The 15805-nt window shown below is 38.9% G+C and overlaps 1 protein-coding gene across 1 annotated transcript in view; it reads right to left on the bottom strand.

Annotated features, from left to right (window-relative positions):
• Positions 1 to 15805, bottom strand: part of SEMA3D (semaphorin 3D) — a 96012-nt gene that overhangs the window by 54128 nt on the left and 26079 nt on the right. Inside the window, exons 3-6 of the mRNA XM_042872729.1 lie at positions 13808 to 13870; positions 12016 to 12135; positions 7846 to 7939; positions 4465 to 4593 (exon numbers count right to left, since the gene is read on the bottom strand). Coding sequence (XP_042728663.1) covers positions 4465 to 4593; positions 7846 to 7939; positions 12016 to 12135; positions 13808 to 13870 — 406 coding nt within the window. The remainder of the gene's footprint in view (positions 1 to 4464; positions 4594 to 7845; positions 7940 to 12015; positions 12136 to 13807; positions 13871 to 15805) is intronic.

The following is a 15805-nucleotide window of genomic DNA, read 5'->3' as shown; positions in this document are numbered from 1 at the left end:
CCTGGATCTGGGACAGGCTGCTCCAGCCAACAGATTCTCCCTGCGTGATGAAATCTGAGCAGAGGCAGCATCCTTCAGGGCCACCGTGAGCAGGAGTATGAGCTGCGTAACCATGAGTCATGGGAAAGATTAGCTGCCTTCCTCCCTTTCTCCTTTGTAGAGAGGCTATTCAGTCATTGAGATTAAGACATGTCTTAATTAGTTAAGATAGAGATGCCCTGCAAGGAACTGAGAGGTATCCTACACATTTTTCCCTTGTGCTTTGTCTTTTCCTCCTTTCCCCCAGAAAAGAATAATCTTGTTTCCAGAAACGGAATAAAGACAAAACTTTTAAAAAATGAAGGTGCAATATAGCAAAACTTCCACAGCTCATTGGAAAAAAAAAAAAAACAAAAAACAAAAAACAAAAAACAACTTACATATTACATCCTTATCCTAAGTAAAACACGAGTCATGCCTAGAAATAATTTATTTATAATTGTACAATTACTCAAGTATGTACAACTTTTCCTGGAGGTCTAACATATGCTTGGTCAATGGGTGGTATTTTTAGGGAAAAAGGGATTTAGATGAGGTGAAGGTTTTAAAACCAAAATCAAGTAAATATTTTCTTTACACCAATACCAGCTGAAAGCAAAAAGTGTATGAAATTGGTAATGCTACACAATAAACTAGCAGTGTACTGGCTGCCCTATGGCTTACTGCAGAACTGATCCCATCATTTAGTATTGCACTCAACATTTTCTCCAAATAAGACAATTTTAAAATATTAAAAGCATCCAATTTATACCCATGCCTTGTAGTATAACATTGCATGGCTTGTGTATAAGAAGTTTTACACAGAGGGTGGTTGTAGATTTTATATGGCTGGAAACAGGTTACACCTGAAGAATATACGGGGTCTTCAGCACAGGATAATTTTGACATTACAATCTAATACGATGAAGCTGTTTTTCAAGCCTAGATATAAAAATATATTACACTCACAGATAAGCGACTCACAGATAAGTGGTGTCACAGATTCAATCACTTTAAGTGAAAACAGAATGAATCATCAAATCTTTTCAGTTAAAAGTACCTTTTTAAGTCATCTAGTCCAACTCCCCTTCAATGAATGGGGACATGCACAGCTCAATCAGGTTGCTCAGGGCCTGATCCAACCTGACTTTGAAGGTCCCCAAGGACACAGGGTTCACCACATCTCTAGGCAACCTATTCCAGTGTCTCACCACCATTACTGTATAAAATTTTTTCTTTACGTCAATGTAAGTCTCTCTCTCCTTTTATTTTGAAACAATTTCCCCTTGTCTTATCAGAACGGACCCTGCTAATGAGTCTATCCCTTTCCTTCTTATAGCTCCATTTTAGATACTGAAAGGCTTCACCTGGGGTTTTCTCCTCTCCAGGCTGAACAGTCCCAGCTCTCTCAGCCTGTCCTCACAGAAGAGGTTTTCCATCCCTGGGATCATTTTTGTAGCCTTCCTCTGGGTGCACTCCAACAGGTCCACATCTCTCCTGTACTGAGAACTCCCCATCTGGACACAGCACTCCAGGTGAGGCCTCACCAGCGCAGAGCAGAGGGGCAGGATCACCTCCCTCACCCTGCTGGCCAGGCTTCTTTTGATGCAGCCCAGGATACAGTTGCTTTGTGGACTGTGAGGGCACACTGCTGGCTCATGTCCAGCTTGTCATCCTCAAAGTCTTTCTCAGCAGGGCTGTGCTCCACTCTTACATCCCCCAACTTGTACAGATAGTGGGTGCTGCCATGACCCAGACACAAGACCGTGCACTTGGATTTATTGAACCTCATTTGGCCACCTGGGTGCACTGCTCAAGCCTGTCTAGGTCTCTCCCAATGTCATCTTGTCTCTTGGGCATGTTGACCACACCCCACAGCTTGGTGCCACCCACAGATTTGCTGAAGGCACACTCAATTGCACTGTCAGTGTCGCTGATGATGTGAAAGAGCACTGGTCTCGGTACTGACCCCTGAAGGACACCACTTGTCACAGATCTCCATCTGGACATTGACCCATTGACCATCAGTCTCTGGTTAAGATCCTGCAACCAGATCTTCCTCATCCATCACACAGTCCACCCATCAGATTCAGATATGTTGAATTTGGAGAGAAGGATGTTATGAGATCTTACTGAATGATGTTAAAGGTCTTACTGAAGTCCAAATAGATGACATCAGTGGCGCTTTCTTTGACCACTGATGCAGTTACTCTATCATGGAAAACAACAGGGTTGGTCAGGCAGAACTTTCCCTTTGTGAAGACACACTAATTATCCCACATTACCTCTCCCTCTCTTTCATGTGCCTTAGCGTAGCTTCCAGAAGGATCTCCTCCATGATCTTCCCTAACACAGAGGTGAGTCTAAGAGGTTGCTGGTTCCCTCAGTCATCCTTTCTAGCCTTCCCAAAAATGGGTTCTGTACTATCTTTTATCCAATCACCAGGGGCCTCACCTGACTGCCAGGACTTTTCAAATATCAACAAGAGTGGCTTGGCAACTAGATCAGCCAATTCCCTCTGGACTCTGAAATGTATCTCATTAGGACCCATTGATTTATGGATGTTCAGGTTCCTCAGGAAGTCACAAACCTGATCTTGACTTACAACGCGAGAGGCATCATTCCCCTAGATCCCACCTTCTGAACTATTCACACAAGGGCTCTGTGTAGAGCAGTCACTAGTGAAGACTGAGGCAAAGAAGTTGTTGAATACCTTCTCCAGCCTTCTCCTTGTCTGCTGTTACTAGCCTGCCTTAACTGCTCACTAAGTGGTACGCCCTCTTGAATTTTCCTCTTCTCTGAAATATGAAATGAAAAATGGAAAGTCTATCAGAAAGGCATACCTTCACCTCAGCCTCCAAATTAAAACACAAATAGTTCTCAGTCCTTTTGTTTATCCCATGTTCTTGTACTGGTCTCAAACTGCTCATGAAGAAACATTAATAGCATGAAGAAATGCTTGGAACTGGATATTTAAACTATAAGTTCTTTTGGACTGGGAACTGAGCCCTCTTTCATTGTGCTGTAATGCTCATCGAGGTGGATCTGTACTAACGATAACACCAGATGCTCCTTATGAGCACTTCCCAATAAATCTTTATTTCTGGGATATCTTAACATCCCTTAGGAAAGCAGCTACTCTAACTGCCTTTCCATACTAAATACCAGAAAGCAGCCAGTGATAAAATCAGATGTTAGATATAATTATTAGAGACAACTGCCTCCTGGATGGACTCATGCTGGCTCACCCATACTGCACACATATCAGTTCTGTTCTATGGAATATTCTGAAATGAGAGGGAGGAGAAAGGAGAGGTGGGACAAGAGAGATATTAAGCCATACACTTGAAGAGCACAGGAGATGGAAGTAAGTAAAGTTAGCAGAGTCAAGTGTGAGATCTTTTATCAGTCCACAGGACTACATCTATTTGGACAGGTAAAATGACTTGAAGTGGCTTTTCTGTTATTCCTCATCCACCAGGAGAAATCTGGCAGTTACGGAGCCACAGCTAGACAGCAATATAGGGCAAGAACTTAGGTGGAAGAATAAAAAAGTAGAGAAATAATAAGAACATTTCCTCTTGTTGAGGTCTCAAAGAGTTAAAAGGCAAAATTATGTCTTTCAGAAGTTGTCTGCTGGGAAGAGAACTTAACCCTGTGGTCAGCAGGCCTGGATTTACAATGCATCCATAGTTACACAGGCAGCCTGAAACAGTGCCAGTGTTGCCACATCTTTAAAGACAGCTGACAGCTAAAAGGGGGATGCTTTAATTGAGCAGGGTTAGCCTGTGAGCGAAGTTTTCCATGTTACTCTGTGTGTGGTTTGAGACTAGCTGAGTGTAAATGCGGCCAGTTTTTTAGAGGGTTTACTAGCTCAGAATGTTTTTAACGGGCAAGGAAAAGCAGTATTTTGTTTGGGAAGCTATTTTAGGGTGCCCGTAGTGGTTCTAAAATGATCTTCACAGCAACAAAGAGTATTTTTCCCCTCTATAAAGGAAAAACAAAAACAAAAACAAAAAAGACCTCCTACCTAAAAACACTGAACTTTCAGTCTGTCATTTCAACATACTTTAGGGAACAGTTTTAAACAAGTGATTGGAAAAAAAGTTTAAAAAATTATTCCAGCAAAACTGGAAATGAAAGCATTTTAGTCATGATAGTATTCCAATTACAGGACTATATACGGATGTCTAGATTAAAGACGGAAAGAACTAATAGGTCCTACTTTCCTCCTCTTTCCTTAATTAGCATTTTCACCTCTGACTTTTCTGAAGTGCATTTTTGTTCCACTGAGCTTTCTCCAAAAAAGCCTACATAATCCAAAGATACCATGATACAATATCTATATTTATACTTACTGGGTATATATTTATTTAAGAAAGGGGCTATTAACTTCAGAGAAGCAGGGACAATGCAAATGACAACAGCATATGTTTGGGATCTTACCAGTAAGCCAGTAATGTTCAGAAATGTCAGTTCTGATGTAATGGTGGTCGTGAGAAGGGCCCAGGGAACGTGTTAGAGCAGTGTCTTTGCCAAGGAAATCAGAAGCTGTTCCAGCATAAAGATACTCATCTGCGAATGAAAAAGCGATGAGGTTTCCACATATATAAAGTAAACAAATTAAAACTTTGTACTTTGTTGGGTGAACAACACCTGTGTCTAATTTGCCTATGAACTAATTTAATACTTTGAAGTGTTTTTGTTACTTTATTGGGATTTGTGGTTTTATGAAATTACTTACATTTGAACAGACATAGTATTTGTAATTGTATCCCTGAGAAATTAAGGAGTCCATGTCTGATTTTCAGATCTTCTAGGCAACCAGAAAAGCAAATCCCTCCAGGCCTTAATGAGGATACAGCTAAGGACATAATGGCATACCTAAACCAAGCATCTTGCTCATTAGCACTGACCATGAGCCTGCAGGCTGTGATGCAGACACAACCACCTACCGATTCAAGCTAGCCTTTGTCCCAGCCTTGTCCCACTACACATGGCTTGGCTGCTCCTGGGCTTGAACTGGGAATTTGATGGATGCTCCACTATAGGAACTTCATGGCTTGGCAATTTCCTGGAGCAGGGATCTCTGCCCAACACTTCATTCACAAAGAGGAATTCAGGCACTAGGGGAATTCTTCTCAACTATGTAGCATGTTAATAGTAAGAATATGGCTATAGACCCAAATTGCGATCATTTTAACACAGTGAGTTGTTCCACTAAAATAAATGAGACGTCTTGCTTGAATGAGGCAGCCAGAAACTGTCTCACAAAGAAATGGTATTTATAATACTGCACAGGGTGTTTGCTACAACTGCAGTTACTATTTATTTTTCCGACATCTTTTTTGGGACTGTAAAACTACACATATGTAAGAATTGCACAATATTTTCTGCTTTTCTTCAAATCTCAGTATCTTTCTAAAAAGAAGCAAAGAAACGGTATTGTTGTGAAATTAACTGTATTGTGCATTTTGCAACAATTCTCTTTTTTTCTTTTTCTGTAAAAATAAGATTTATCAGGTAGGGGAGCTTTGTTTTTTTTTTAATGGCTTGCAAGAAGAAATTTCTTCAGTTTGAAAAAATAAAGAAGGTTCACATTTATAAATAATAATCATATAAAATTCTGTCATGATACATAAAAATACTTTTCTAGATTTTCTGATGTTGTGAGTGGAAACATTTCACAAGATATTTCAGTGAGAAGCCCTTTGTTGAGAGTGAACTCCAAATAAATACCATTCAATATAAATCATAAATATTGTGTGGTTTCATTTGCAAAAGATGTAAACACGCTTAAAAAATAAGACAAAAAGAAAACAAAACTAAGCAAAAAAAAAAAACAAACCCACAACCACTGACCCACAAAAAAAGATCCGTCAGCTTTCTTTTTGCTTCATTATTACTGTTACTTATGTATTATTTCCATGACAGTACTGGAAAGCACATCTCTCAGACAGCATGTCGCCTTTGTAAAGGAACAATAGTGCGTTCAGAACAGTATTTGTCATAGTGAAGAATGGGCAGAGTAATTGGTGTTTGCTAACTGACAGGCACTCAGTGATCGATAAATCCAAAGGACTAACAGAAAATGCCCATCCTTGCCCAGGCTCTGCTGACAAGGCGCTTTCAGCACTTCTCATGGCTTTTGATATCTCCCAGTCCATGTTCCAGTTATTACCAGAATGGTTTTGGTGAGTAGCAGTTTGTAACAGAAGATGGATGACAAACAGGTGATTTTTCAGTTAGAAAGCCTGGGTTTTCCAATGGCATATAATACAGTATTGTGTTTTACTTGAGGTAAAATGCTGTGTAGAATTCAAAGACAGATTAGATATTTCTACAAAGAATGAAAACACTTGCATTTAACCACTTACAGGAATGGAAATATAAGACAATATTAAGCTCATATTTATACCTGATTACAAATGCTTTCTGAAGGATGCAAATAATATTTACTGCTATTTTGCAGATAAATAAAAGCAGGTGGAGAGAAACACTAAGAAAGCTATTCCTCTTGCCAGTACAGAGATGGGAACTGAGCTCCCCTGAGTCCCAGTGCAGTATCTTATCCATGAGTTATACTGCTCTCCTAGCACTTTAGGAAATAAAGTAATCATCCAAAGATAGGTCAAGAACACATTCTCTGGTCAGGCCTGTAACTCTTTACAATGCTCCTTGTACAGTATAGTGAAGCACTTGATATCAGGCATAGCGCAGGAAGGGATGCTAAAACAACCCAATTACCAATTTTATCTAGCTTGAAAATTCTTACATACTGAAGATTATGTTTCAGTTAGCAAAGCACAGCAGCTTCTTCAGCTCGCAAGACTTAATAGAGAAGTCAGTGCACTAGTGTGCTACTAGAATTAGCCAACGCTGTAATAAATCACAGAGCTACACTGCATTAAGACAAAAAAAAAAAAAAAAAAAAAGAAAAGAATAAAGTTTCTAGAATTCCATTTTAAAAATAGACTTCACAGTCATTAAGTAGTACTAGGGGTCCCTGAAAAGAATAAGCACTGACTTTAATCTATTGTTTTTAATAAAGGAAGTCCTGCCCCGTCTGTTGGGTCACAATCGCAAATCATCTATCTTATTATCAGAGAAGAAAGACTGAACATTAGTCATATTCTTTTTATAACACAGTGACCAATACTTCAAAGCATTGTCACCACTGCTCTTTGGTTGTAAATGAAAACGTCATGGTGCTTCACTCTTATCTTGTATTCATAGGCTTGATGGACAAGTTAAATGAAAATTGTCCGAAGCTATGAACCAAACCATGACAAAAGTGTCTCTTATAGTGGTTTGAAATCCGGAGGTCAAGCTGACATTCCTCCGTACCAAATGTCAGACCACACAGTGCTGCGATGCACGCAGCAGGCAGATTGCGCTATCTTGTTCCTAGGCTTCCAGCTTCAGAAGTGGCTACTCAAGTAAATAGAAGCCTCAAAAATGTATTTATGGAAATAGCAGATGTCAGCAGACTTCAAAGGGCAGAACATATTGATAATTGCAGAAAGAGCCCTAGAAGCACTTGAAACTTTGTCTGTCCATGTGTTGGTTTGTCTTTTTTTGTTGCTAAAGGAGAAATGACTGGGTGAGGATGAAACCCTGCTCAGCTGGCAGAGACTTCACAGTCACTTCACTCAGGTTTCTCTGCTTTTGTTGATGTGTTTCCAACTTTTGGTGTCAGCAGACTAAAGGGTTCCCCCAAGTCCCAGCACACAAACCAGCATCAGAAGCATAAGCGGTGTCAGAGCAGCTCTGCTGGTGACATCTGCTGAGCCTCTGACCCCTGTAACTGCTCTGATGGTTTCTTACCTGCCATCACTGATGCAAATGGCTGCTGAGGATCGAAAGGACATTTCAACCTGCCCGACTCCAAGTTCTGAGTATCCAGCCTGAATATTGTTTCCTGAGAATAAATACATATTCATTACCCTGGTGTGGCTGCAGAGAAAAACTCACTCAGACAAACTGCTTTGCTAACAGATTAAGTGAAGGTGTATCATATCACACAGCTGTCATCTTAGAGTTGATGTTTACAGTTCATACTTCTGTTTTACATCTGGATTTTTTTTTTCCACTCATCATTTTTACGTATCTTGCTTACTCTACAGTGAAGAATAAATCTTGAAAAAATATAATGATTTTCAGGAAGAAAAAAAGATGCATTGTTCATTTCAATTCAAAGTAGAGGCTGAATTGTGCTTAAAAGGCACTAGTATCTATCTAGGAAAGTGCTGATAGACTATGTTGCAACAGGAGACCCAGAAGGGATTCTGGCTGACTCCTAAATTTCTCCAGGGACTGCTGAATAATGTTCATGGCAGGCACAGTTCAGCCCCTTTAAATAGGAGCAGCACATGCTCTCTTTTGTTATTTTAACAAGGCTAATGATACAAGAGATATTAGAATAAATCCCTCCTTGTAGTTCCCAAATACAGCCATCAATGCTTGGGTGACGGAACAAGGGTACAGAGGAAGATAAAGGAAATAAATTACTTAAAAGTCATTCCTTATGATTTCAGCGGTCGATTTTGCATTTTTTTATTCAATTTTTGTAAGCACTGCTTTGAAGTTTTACTAGTTTGGAACAGCCCAAGTGGACATTTTCACATATTCCTTTCATCATTTTTCTAAAAGCACACGTAACTGAAACCCACAGTGTATCCTTCTGAAGACAAACTGGTTATTAGAATGAGTAAAGTCTTAGTAGGTACAGAGAGATTATTTTAAGAATGTTGCTATTAGAGAAGGGAGACTTCCTGCTGAGGTGTTGTTAATGTACTCTCCCATGGAAAGTGGCATTCAGAATCCCACTGGCACTCAGGCATCAAATCATTATGGGTTTAATGTTTACTGCAGAGGCACAGCTTTTGAAGTTAGTTAAAAAGAAATATCTACGATTTAAAACATTATGTAAAAGAGGGTGAAGTGACTTTGTTTCTATAGTGAATTGTTTCTATAACTTCGACTTGCAAGAGAACTGAAGAGTGCAAATGACAGCTAAATTTGCCCAAAGAGATTCACATAGAATTAGACTTCACAACACATTTATTCAATCTATGCTAAGCATATATCAGACTATAAATAACCAAACATTGCTATTTCATCGAGATGTCTTCTAAACCCCATAGGCTCAGAAGACAAGAGGCCGGAATACTGAATAATTAAGGCTCTTGCTTAAGGGGGAAAAAAATCAATTCCAATCAGTGGAGATAAATTCAATTTCCTGCAGCAATTCTCGCTGCTATAAAGCAGAATTTAATAGTTAGACAAGAACTACTGTTATCCTCTCAAACATCTGAGATATCAGGTAAACCAAATTATCAGGCTACTTAAATGCATTCATCAAGGACAACACTAAATTAAAAACTGAGCATTGTTTTGCTGACAATAGAATATTATTGTCCCATTCTCATTTCTTCTAAGAAATGCAGCCCTGATCTGCTCAGAGAACCTTTGTGGTATAACACACGCCAAGAAGCTTGTTCCTATGTCCAGGAATACTCAAGAGACTGAGGACTCTGTAGATCACTATCAAACACTCCAGACTTCAACCACACAAATTAATGGACACAACCACGTATTCACGCAGTTAACCTCTTGCTTTCAGTCTGGACAAAGATTTCAAAGAAAAGAGCATCCCTTGGAGACCTGTGGCTAAGAGCACCGGATGGGCCAAGCCTCTTCTTCATCAGCCAAGAGAAGTTTTGGCAGTGACTTCAGCACTAGCGAGGCTAGGACTTTAATCCCCTTTAATTGTGTGATCCTGTAAGGGATTTGTATGGCTTCAAAAGCAGTGTGTGCTATGGTTTTGAGTCACCTGATCCACACTCCTTTCCTGTCTGCTTCTGCAGCATTGGCAGCAACCAGCAGGGCACTGGGCAGATCCTCCAGCAGCTTCCAGAGGTCAGCAGGGTGCTGCCTGCTTTCAAAGCCCTGTGAGACTATCTCAGGCTCTGGCTCTCCCAAGCATCCCACAGCTTCCTAGAGAGGCTGCTAATTATCAAACATTCATTATCCATTCTTACAAATCAGAGCTTAAAAATATCTAAAATAACAGATCTGCAACAGGAGAGCTTTGAATTTCCATACAGGATTTCTGGCTTCAGTTCCTACAACCAGGAGACTTCTCCAGCTGCCTGTCAAATTCAAGTCAATGTGTTTCAAGAAGAGTGGACTAAGGACTCTCCTGCTATGTCACATTTATCTGGACAGGCAATGGCTATATTGCTGTTTGGAATCCTAGGAGGAAAGGGAAAACATATCTGATGCCATTCAAAGTCACTGTTTCAGTAGGATGTTGCAGAAGAGACGTATCAGCAGGAAAGTTGTAAGTAGTGATGAACGCTGAACAGCTCACTGCTGCAGCTGAGGAACCACTGAGTGCAGAACAGGCAGAACTGAGAGACAGGGGATTAGGAAATACAATATAAGGTTTCTTCTTTCATTTCCTCTCATAAGGTAATTGGTCATATCTAATTGAGACAAACTCCCTTGTCTAGACTGACCGCCAGACTGAACAATCAGGCCAAATCCATAATTTTATAATGTCTGATGAGAACAACCAACAACCATCAAAATGAAGTTACAATGGGACAGTGAATAAGACAGCTCAGTAATGACCGAGAGGTAAACCAGAACCTTACACTCTTGCTGAGAGTTGTTCTGCTCAGTTCAGCTGTGGACATAATCATTCGAGCTGAGGAATCAGAATGATACAAGAGATGTAAAGCTTCAGTTGTTTCAACTGGAGTAATCAAAGAAATGAAGCAAAGAAGACTAAGTTGTTTCTTTGCAAGCCCAACTGTACAGCCTGTTCCAAACAGTACCAGGAGAATTAACAGCTTATTAGGGAAAGAGTACCATCATGCATATTTCAGGCAGCTCTGTAACTTCAGCATCCTCTGGTCAGCCATGGTCCCACATAGGACAATAAATAAATAAATAATAAAACCTTTACCCTCTCCCTCTCCCCTGCCTCCATCCCCTCCCTCCCCCCTTTTTTTTTTCTTTTCTGTAAAGCATTTGCCATCGATTTTGTCCATCAGCATAAATCCAATACATACATACTTGAGCTTACTGCATTTAATAACATATCGTTACAACTCACTTTTTATATTCTACAATTTCACCTAGATCCAAAGAAAAGGGAAAGCTATTTCTACAGCAGTGCAGGAAGCCTGCACTACAGGCAAATAACCAGACAGGTCATCAGACACTGTCTAAGAGCAGAGCCAATGTTATAAATATAACTAAAGTGTTATACGTACAGGAGTTAAAAAGAGACTTGTGTACTAAGTGGCTGCTTGACACAACACCAAAATGCTTCTGTTGTGGGGGTTACATCTCAAACATTTACCACTTAGGATGAAGATTTCTTTGTCACCAGCAAATGAAGTCCAATCAGCTGCTAACTTCAGTGCAGGAATTCAACACTAATGACCGAGGACACCCAGCACTTAGTGACAGGGCTGCAAACCATCTGCAAAGGCCTGAGATGCTGCCCTTCAGCTTAGACTTAGAGACCATTTACAAACTGAATTACTCTTGTGCACAAGGAATAGGAAGCCATCCCTGAGGAGCAGGAGATATGTGTACATTAGAAGATAGAACAACGAATGTCATCTTGAACTCTGTGTGTGTATGTAAGCAGAAAGTATATGCGGAAATGACTTACAAGAAAGAAGGACATCTGGGTTAAATGTGCTCCTCACTTACTTAATCATGTGGAAGTGTCATTCTGAAGAACTCTGTGTATTAAGCCTTACCAAGGAAAGTGCTTTGTTCAAAAGCGATATGCACATATCGAATGTGAGAACACGAGTTCCTGTCTGACCTTCAAAATCCACCATTTACTCTGTTATTTACGCAAGCTGCTGTCAGTTCATTTTTTACACACTTGCATGATATTTCCCAATCTATAATGAATGCTAGACAAAGGTTACTCCTTGACGTATTAGAGTAGTGAGAAAATTAAATTACCTCTTTGTGAGTGCCAAGTTCAATGTATCCACAGAGGGGGTGAAATGCTCCTGTGCCACAGACATAAACATGCGTTCGGTTGTAGGGCTGAAGGACCCTAATAAAATTGGCACATTCTGTCTGTTGCAAAGAGAAAAGAGAGAAATGTTAATTTTCATGTTTATTTTTCACTTTCACAGTCTTGTGCTACGTTTTAGCCTTAGGATCCTTGTATTTAAACTTAAAACTACTGTAGTAGTGATTGTTTACTAAACAGTTCAAAGTTGTGATGGTTAAAATTTCACAGTGGCTGTGTATCAGGCAGCTCATCAATCAGACTTGCAAGCCCTTCTTTTGTAATGCTTACAGCCATGAGGAGCTATGTGGTAACAGAGCAGATTGGATGACGTCTGCTCAGCTCATGCTGTAGACACATTTCTAGTCAACTGAGGTCAGATAGCCACCAAATTTGTCTGCCTATAGATCCTTCTGCCTTTGCTCCTGATAGACGGTTCTGCACAAGCTTTAACACCAAAGATTACATGATAGAAAACTCTGTGGCAATCAGAAGGACTTCAGCATACTTCCAGCGGGATGTTTTGTGTGAGTGACCTCTCTCTGCACCAACCACATCTAGCTGGTCACTTTTATTTGAATCCTTTGGGAAGCTCAAGCTAGTCCTGGCTTTAAGTGGACTTGGCTGTAGCTAGTAAGCAGTCCAGATGGCTGCCATATGCTGTAAGGGTGTTGCATTGTTTAATTATGAAGGCCTGTTGTAGGCTTCCCCAAAATCGAAGAAATATAAACAGATACGACAAGGTATTTAGGAGGATATACACAAGCTACCAACCTGCACCTAAGTGAGAGGCAAACTGCAGAAGCAGTGCAGGATTCAAAAAGGAGAAAGTTATAATGTATGCCAAAAACAAATACTCCCTCCTCTGGTCTTTTTCCTTTTGTTTAGGTACAGAAATACATCAGTATAAATCCTCCATAGAGACCAGTATCAGAACTTTCCCAGTGCTCAGAAGAGGTGTTGTTTAGCCCTTGTCTGCTGTAAAGATAATAGTAGCAATAAGCTAGGATAAAAAGTTTAAATTCCTGAGACAAGAGGAGAGAGAGTATTTTGAGCTGGACTCTACCTTAGTAACAGACAGCTCAAGAGAAAACACAAGATTTGTGGAGAGAAAAGGAAGAAATTTTATTATACATCCAATAAATGTTTGCATTTATGGTGGACTCTAGACACGATGTAATCTGCGCCATGTAAAGAAGATATGAAAGTTTTATTGTATATATGCATGTACCTTATATACACAGAGATTTCTGTAAGATTTGTGGTTTCAAAGCTATTAGGTCTGAGATTTTATTTTAACCTTAACCTCAGTTGTCTGCAAATTAAGTTAATTTGTAATGTCCGTTGCTACTCTGTTTCGTTAATCAATTATAATGGAGTTACATTCAGGATAATTTCCAAGAAAAGAACAGTTCAATGAGAAGGAAAGGATTTCCACAAGAAAAATATTTCCCACAGTAAAAGTCAGAAGAACGTCCATTCATCTATCAGTTGAGTTCATTATATACAAGGATGGCTAAAACACTTGCTGTTTTTAATAGTGAATATTTTTCTGGAAGCATTAACATTTAAAGAGATCATGATTTTTAAATGACTCTCCCCCCTTTTTTTTTCCAATTAGTTCAGGAAAACAAAACAAAACCTCAAAAACTTACAAACAGATTTAGTGCATTTAGAAACAAATATACAGATGTGCAATATTACCAGCAGTAACAAAAATATGGAGACTGTACTTACATGGGCATCTTTCCCAGCTAGTTTGCATAATTCCAACTTTTCTTTTGCAGCAGGCCAGTAAATCTGGAAGATAGTTTAAATAAGACAAAGATTATGAATAATATAAATAGTCCTGTGACTACTTATAGTTTAACTACCTCCATGAACAGTTAAAACATACTTATACATGTTGAAGAAATTTACATGAGTAGAAGTGAACCTGGCTTTGAAAACAGTCTTCCACCAGAAGTATCAAGGCTTTAAAGCAAACTCCTTGTTCTTTGTTGATTTCTTCATTGTGCGTATCTACTTTTAATAAGTACTCAGTTAATCCAGATAGAACACCTTGTAAGTACTATGAATACCATGCTTCTCTTAAAGATAAGATGAGCCAAAATATCTAGAAATTGAACTGACTGCAGAACTAGGCAATTCAATTTGTAATGAATTTGGTCCAGTGAACACGGCAAAGCAATTTTAAAAAAACAGCTTGCTGTTACTACCAGTGTCCAAATGAAAAGAGGTTTTGTTAAAAAAACTAAAGGTAGGTGAAGGGAAATTCTCAGAACAAGAAGTGCATGACAAAAAATTAATAGCACATGAAAATATTACTTTTCAACAATAACCAAGTGTACTGAGTAAAGCATACAGATTTTGAAAATGGAATATATAAGCTTAAAAAAAAAAATCATATACCTTACATAATTTTCAACATAAAATATTACCACCTTTCTTTCTTCTTTCATTGGTACAATTCTGTAAATTAGTTTTTGGTGTAAATGATGGAACCAGATGACAAATCACTGTCAGTTACTGTAACCTCAATGATATTAGTGAAAAATGTCAAAGAAAAACTGCTAAGGTTCTGGTTCATTGATTTCAATTAAGCAGTAAAAAATGGTTATTGTTATTTTTCAGATTCTATTCAATTCAAAAGATAAATTAAATATAAATTTTTCCAGAAGCATCATGCTGAGCACAGATTTATTTTTTTCTCCCCTGCTTATTTTGACAAAACAAATGTACAGCCAGTCCTTGTGATTAACAATAACAAATCACAGTATTTTTTGATCAAATATTGGTTAGGAAATTGTTTCAAGTTCCAGAAACTAATATGCAGATTACTAGTAGTTAGAGATTTCTTTTTACTCTTAAGCCTACAAACACTTTCTAAAACTTTAAATAATGCCATATGAATAAAGCTTAGAGATTACAGATAAGATTAAAAACAATGATTAAAGATAAAAAGCATTAAAAATTGTCTTTCAGTAAAGATGTATAACTCAAAAACATGCAAGAGAAAGTAGTATCTATAACATTCCCTTAGGTTCACCCAGCTGTTGGCACCTTTTAAGATGTGCCTTGCCCCTTACATGGGTTCACACCCTAGGATGGAATGCTAAAGAGTGTCCTATGTCCAATGGCGTTGTCACAACCCCAGATACAGAGTGTTCTCAATATTAGAGCACTCTTATTTCATTCCTTTCTCTTCTCTTTTCATGAAATGAAAATGGATGTGGTTTTCTGCAAGGAAATCAGTTTTCTTTCTTTCTAGTGAATTCACAGGTGCCTTTGTGATTAGAAGCTAATAATAAAGATAATGTACCTTAAGTTATATAAAGCTTAAGTAAATATTGCTGTAAACAGTTAAAGTTAATGATAACGCAGTACAACAACATCTCAACACTGGAACACAACTTCATTTTCCCAGAGCATTTTTTCAGAGTGATGTCATTATAGAATCCAGGTATGAAAACACAACTGGAAATCAGCTGCAGTGGTATCTTTGGATTACACAGTCTACAACTCCAGAAAGTAGAGCAGGAAGTACTGGGAACTTGGCAAATCCATTGGGAAGAGCTGAAGCTAGTGCTAGTGAACTCAACTGGTCTCTGCCTGGGCAGAGTGGTACAGCTTTGCCTTGCAGCACTGGTCTGCCTCAAGTGTCACTGTGTTAAGCAGAAGGAGAGCTCGATACTTAAGAGGTGCTGCTGAAGAAAGAATGATGAAAAATAAACC

Source organism: Lagopus leucura, unplaced genomic scaffold (genome assembly GCF_019238085.1).
Source record: "Lagopus leucura isolate 7727_CA_CO unplaced genomic scaffold, USGS_WTPT01 Super-Scaffold_100008, whole genome shotgun sequence".
NCBI classification, from domain to species: domain Eukaryota; kingdom Metazoa; phylum Chordata; class Aves; order Galliformes; family Phasianidae; genus Lagopus; species Lagopus leucura.
This window is presented reverse-complemented; position numbering and strand designations above follow the sequence as displayed.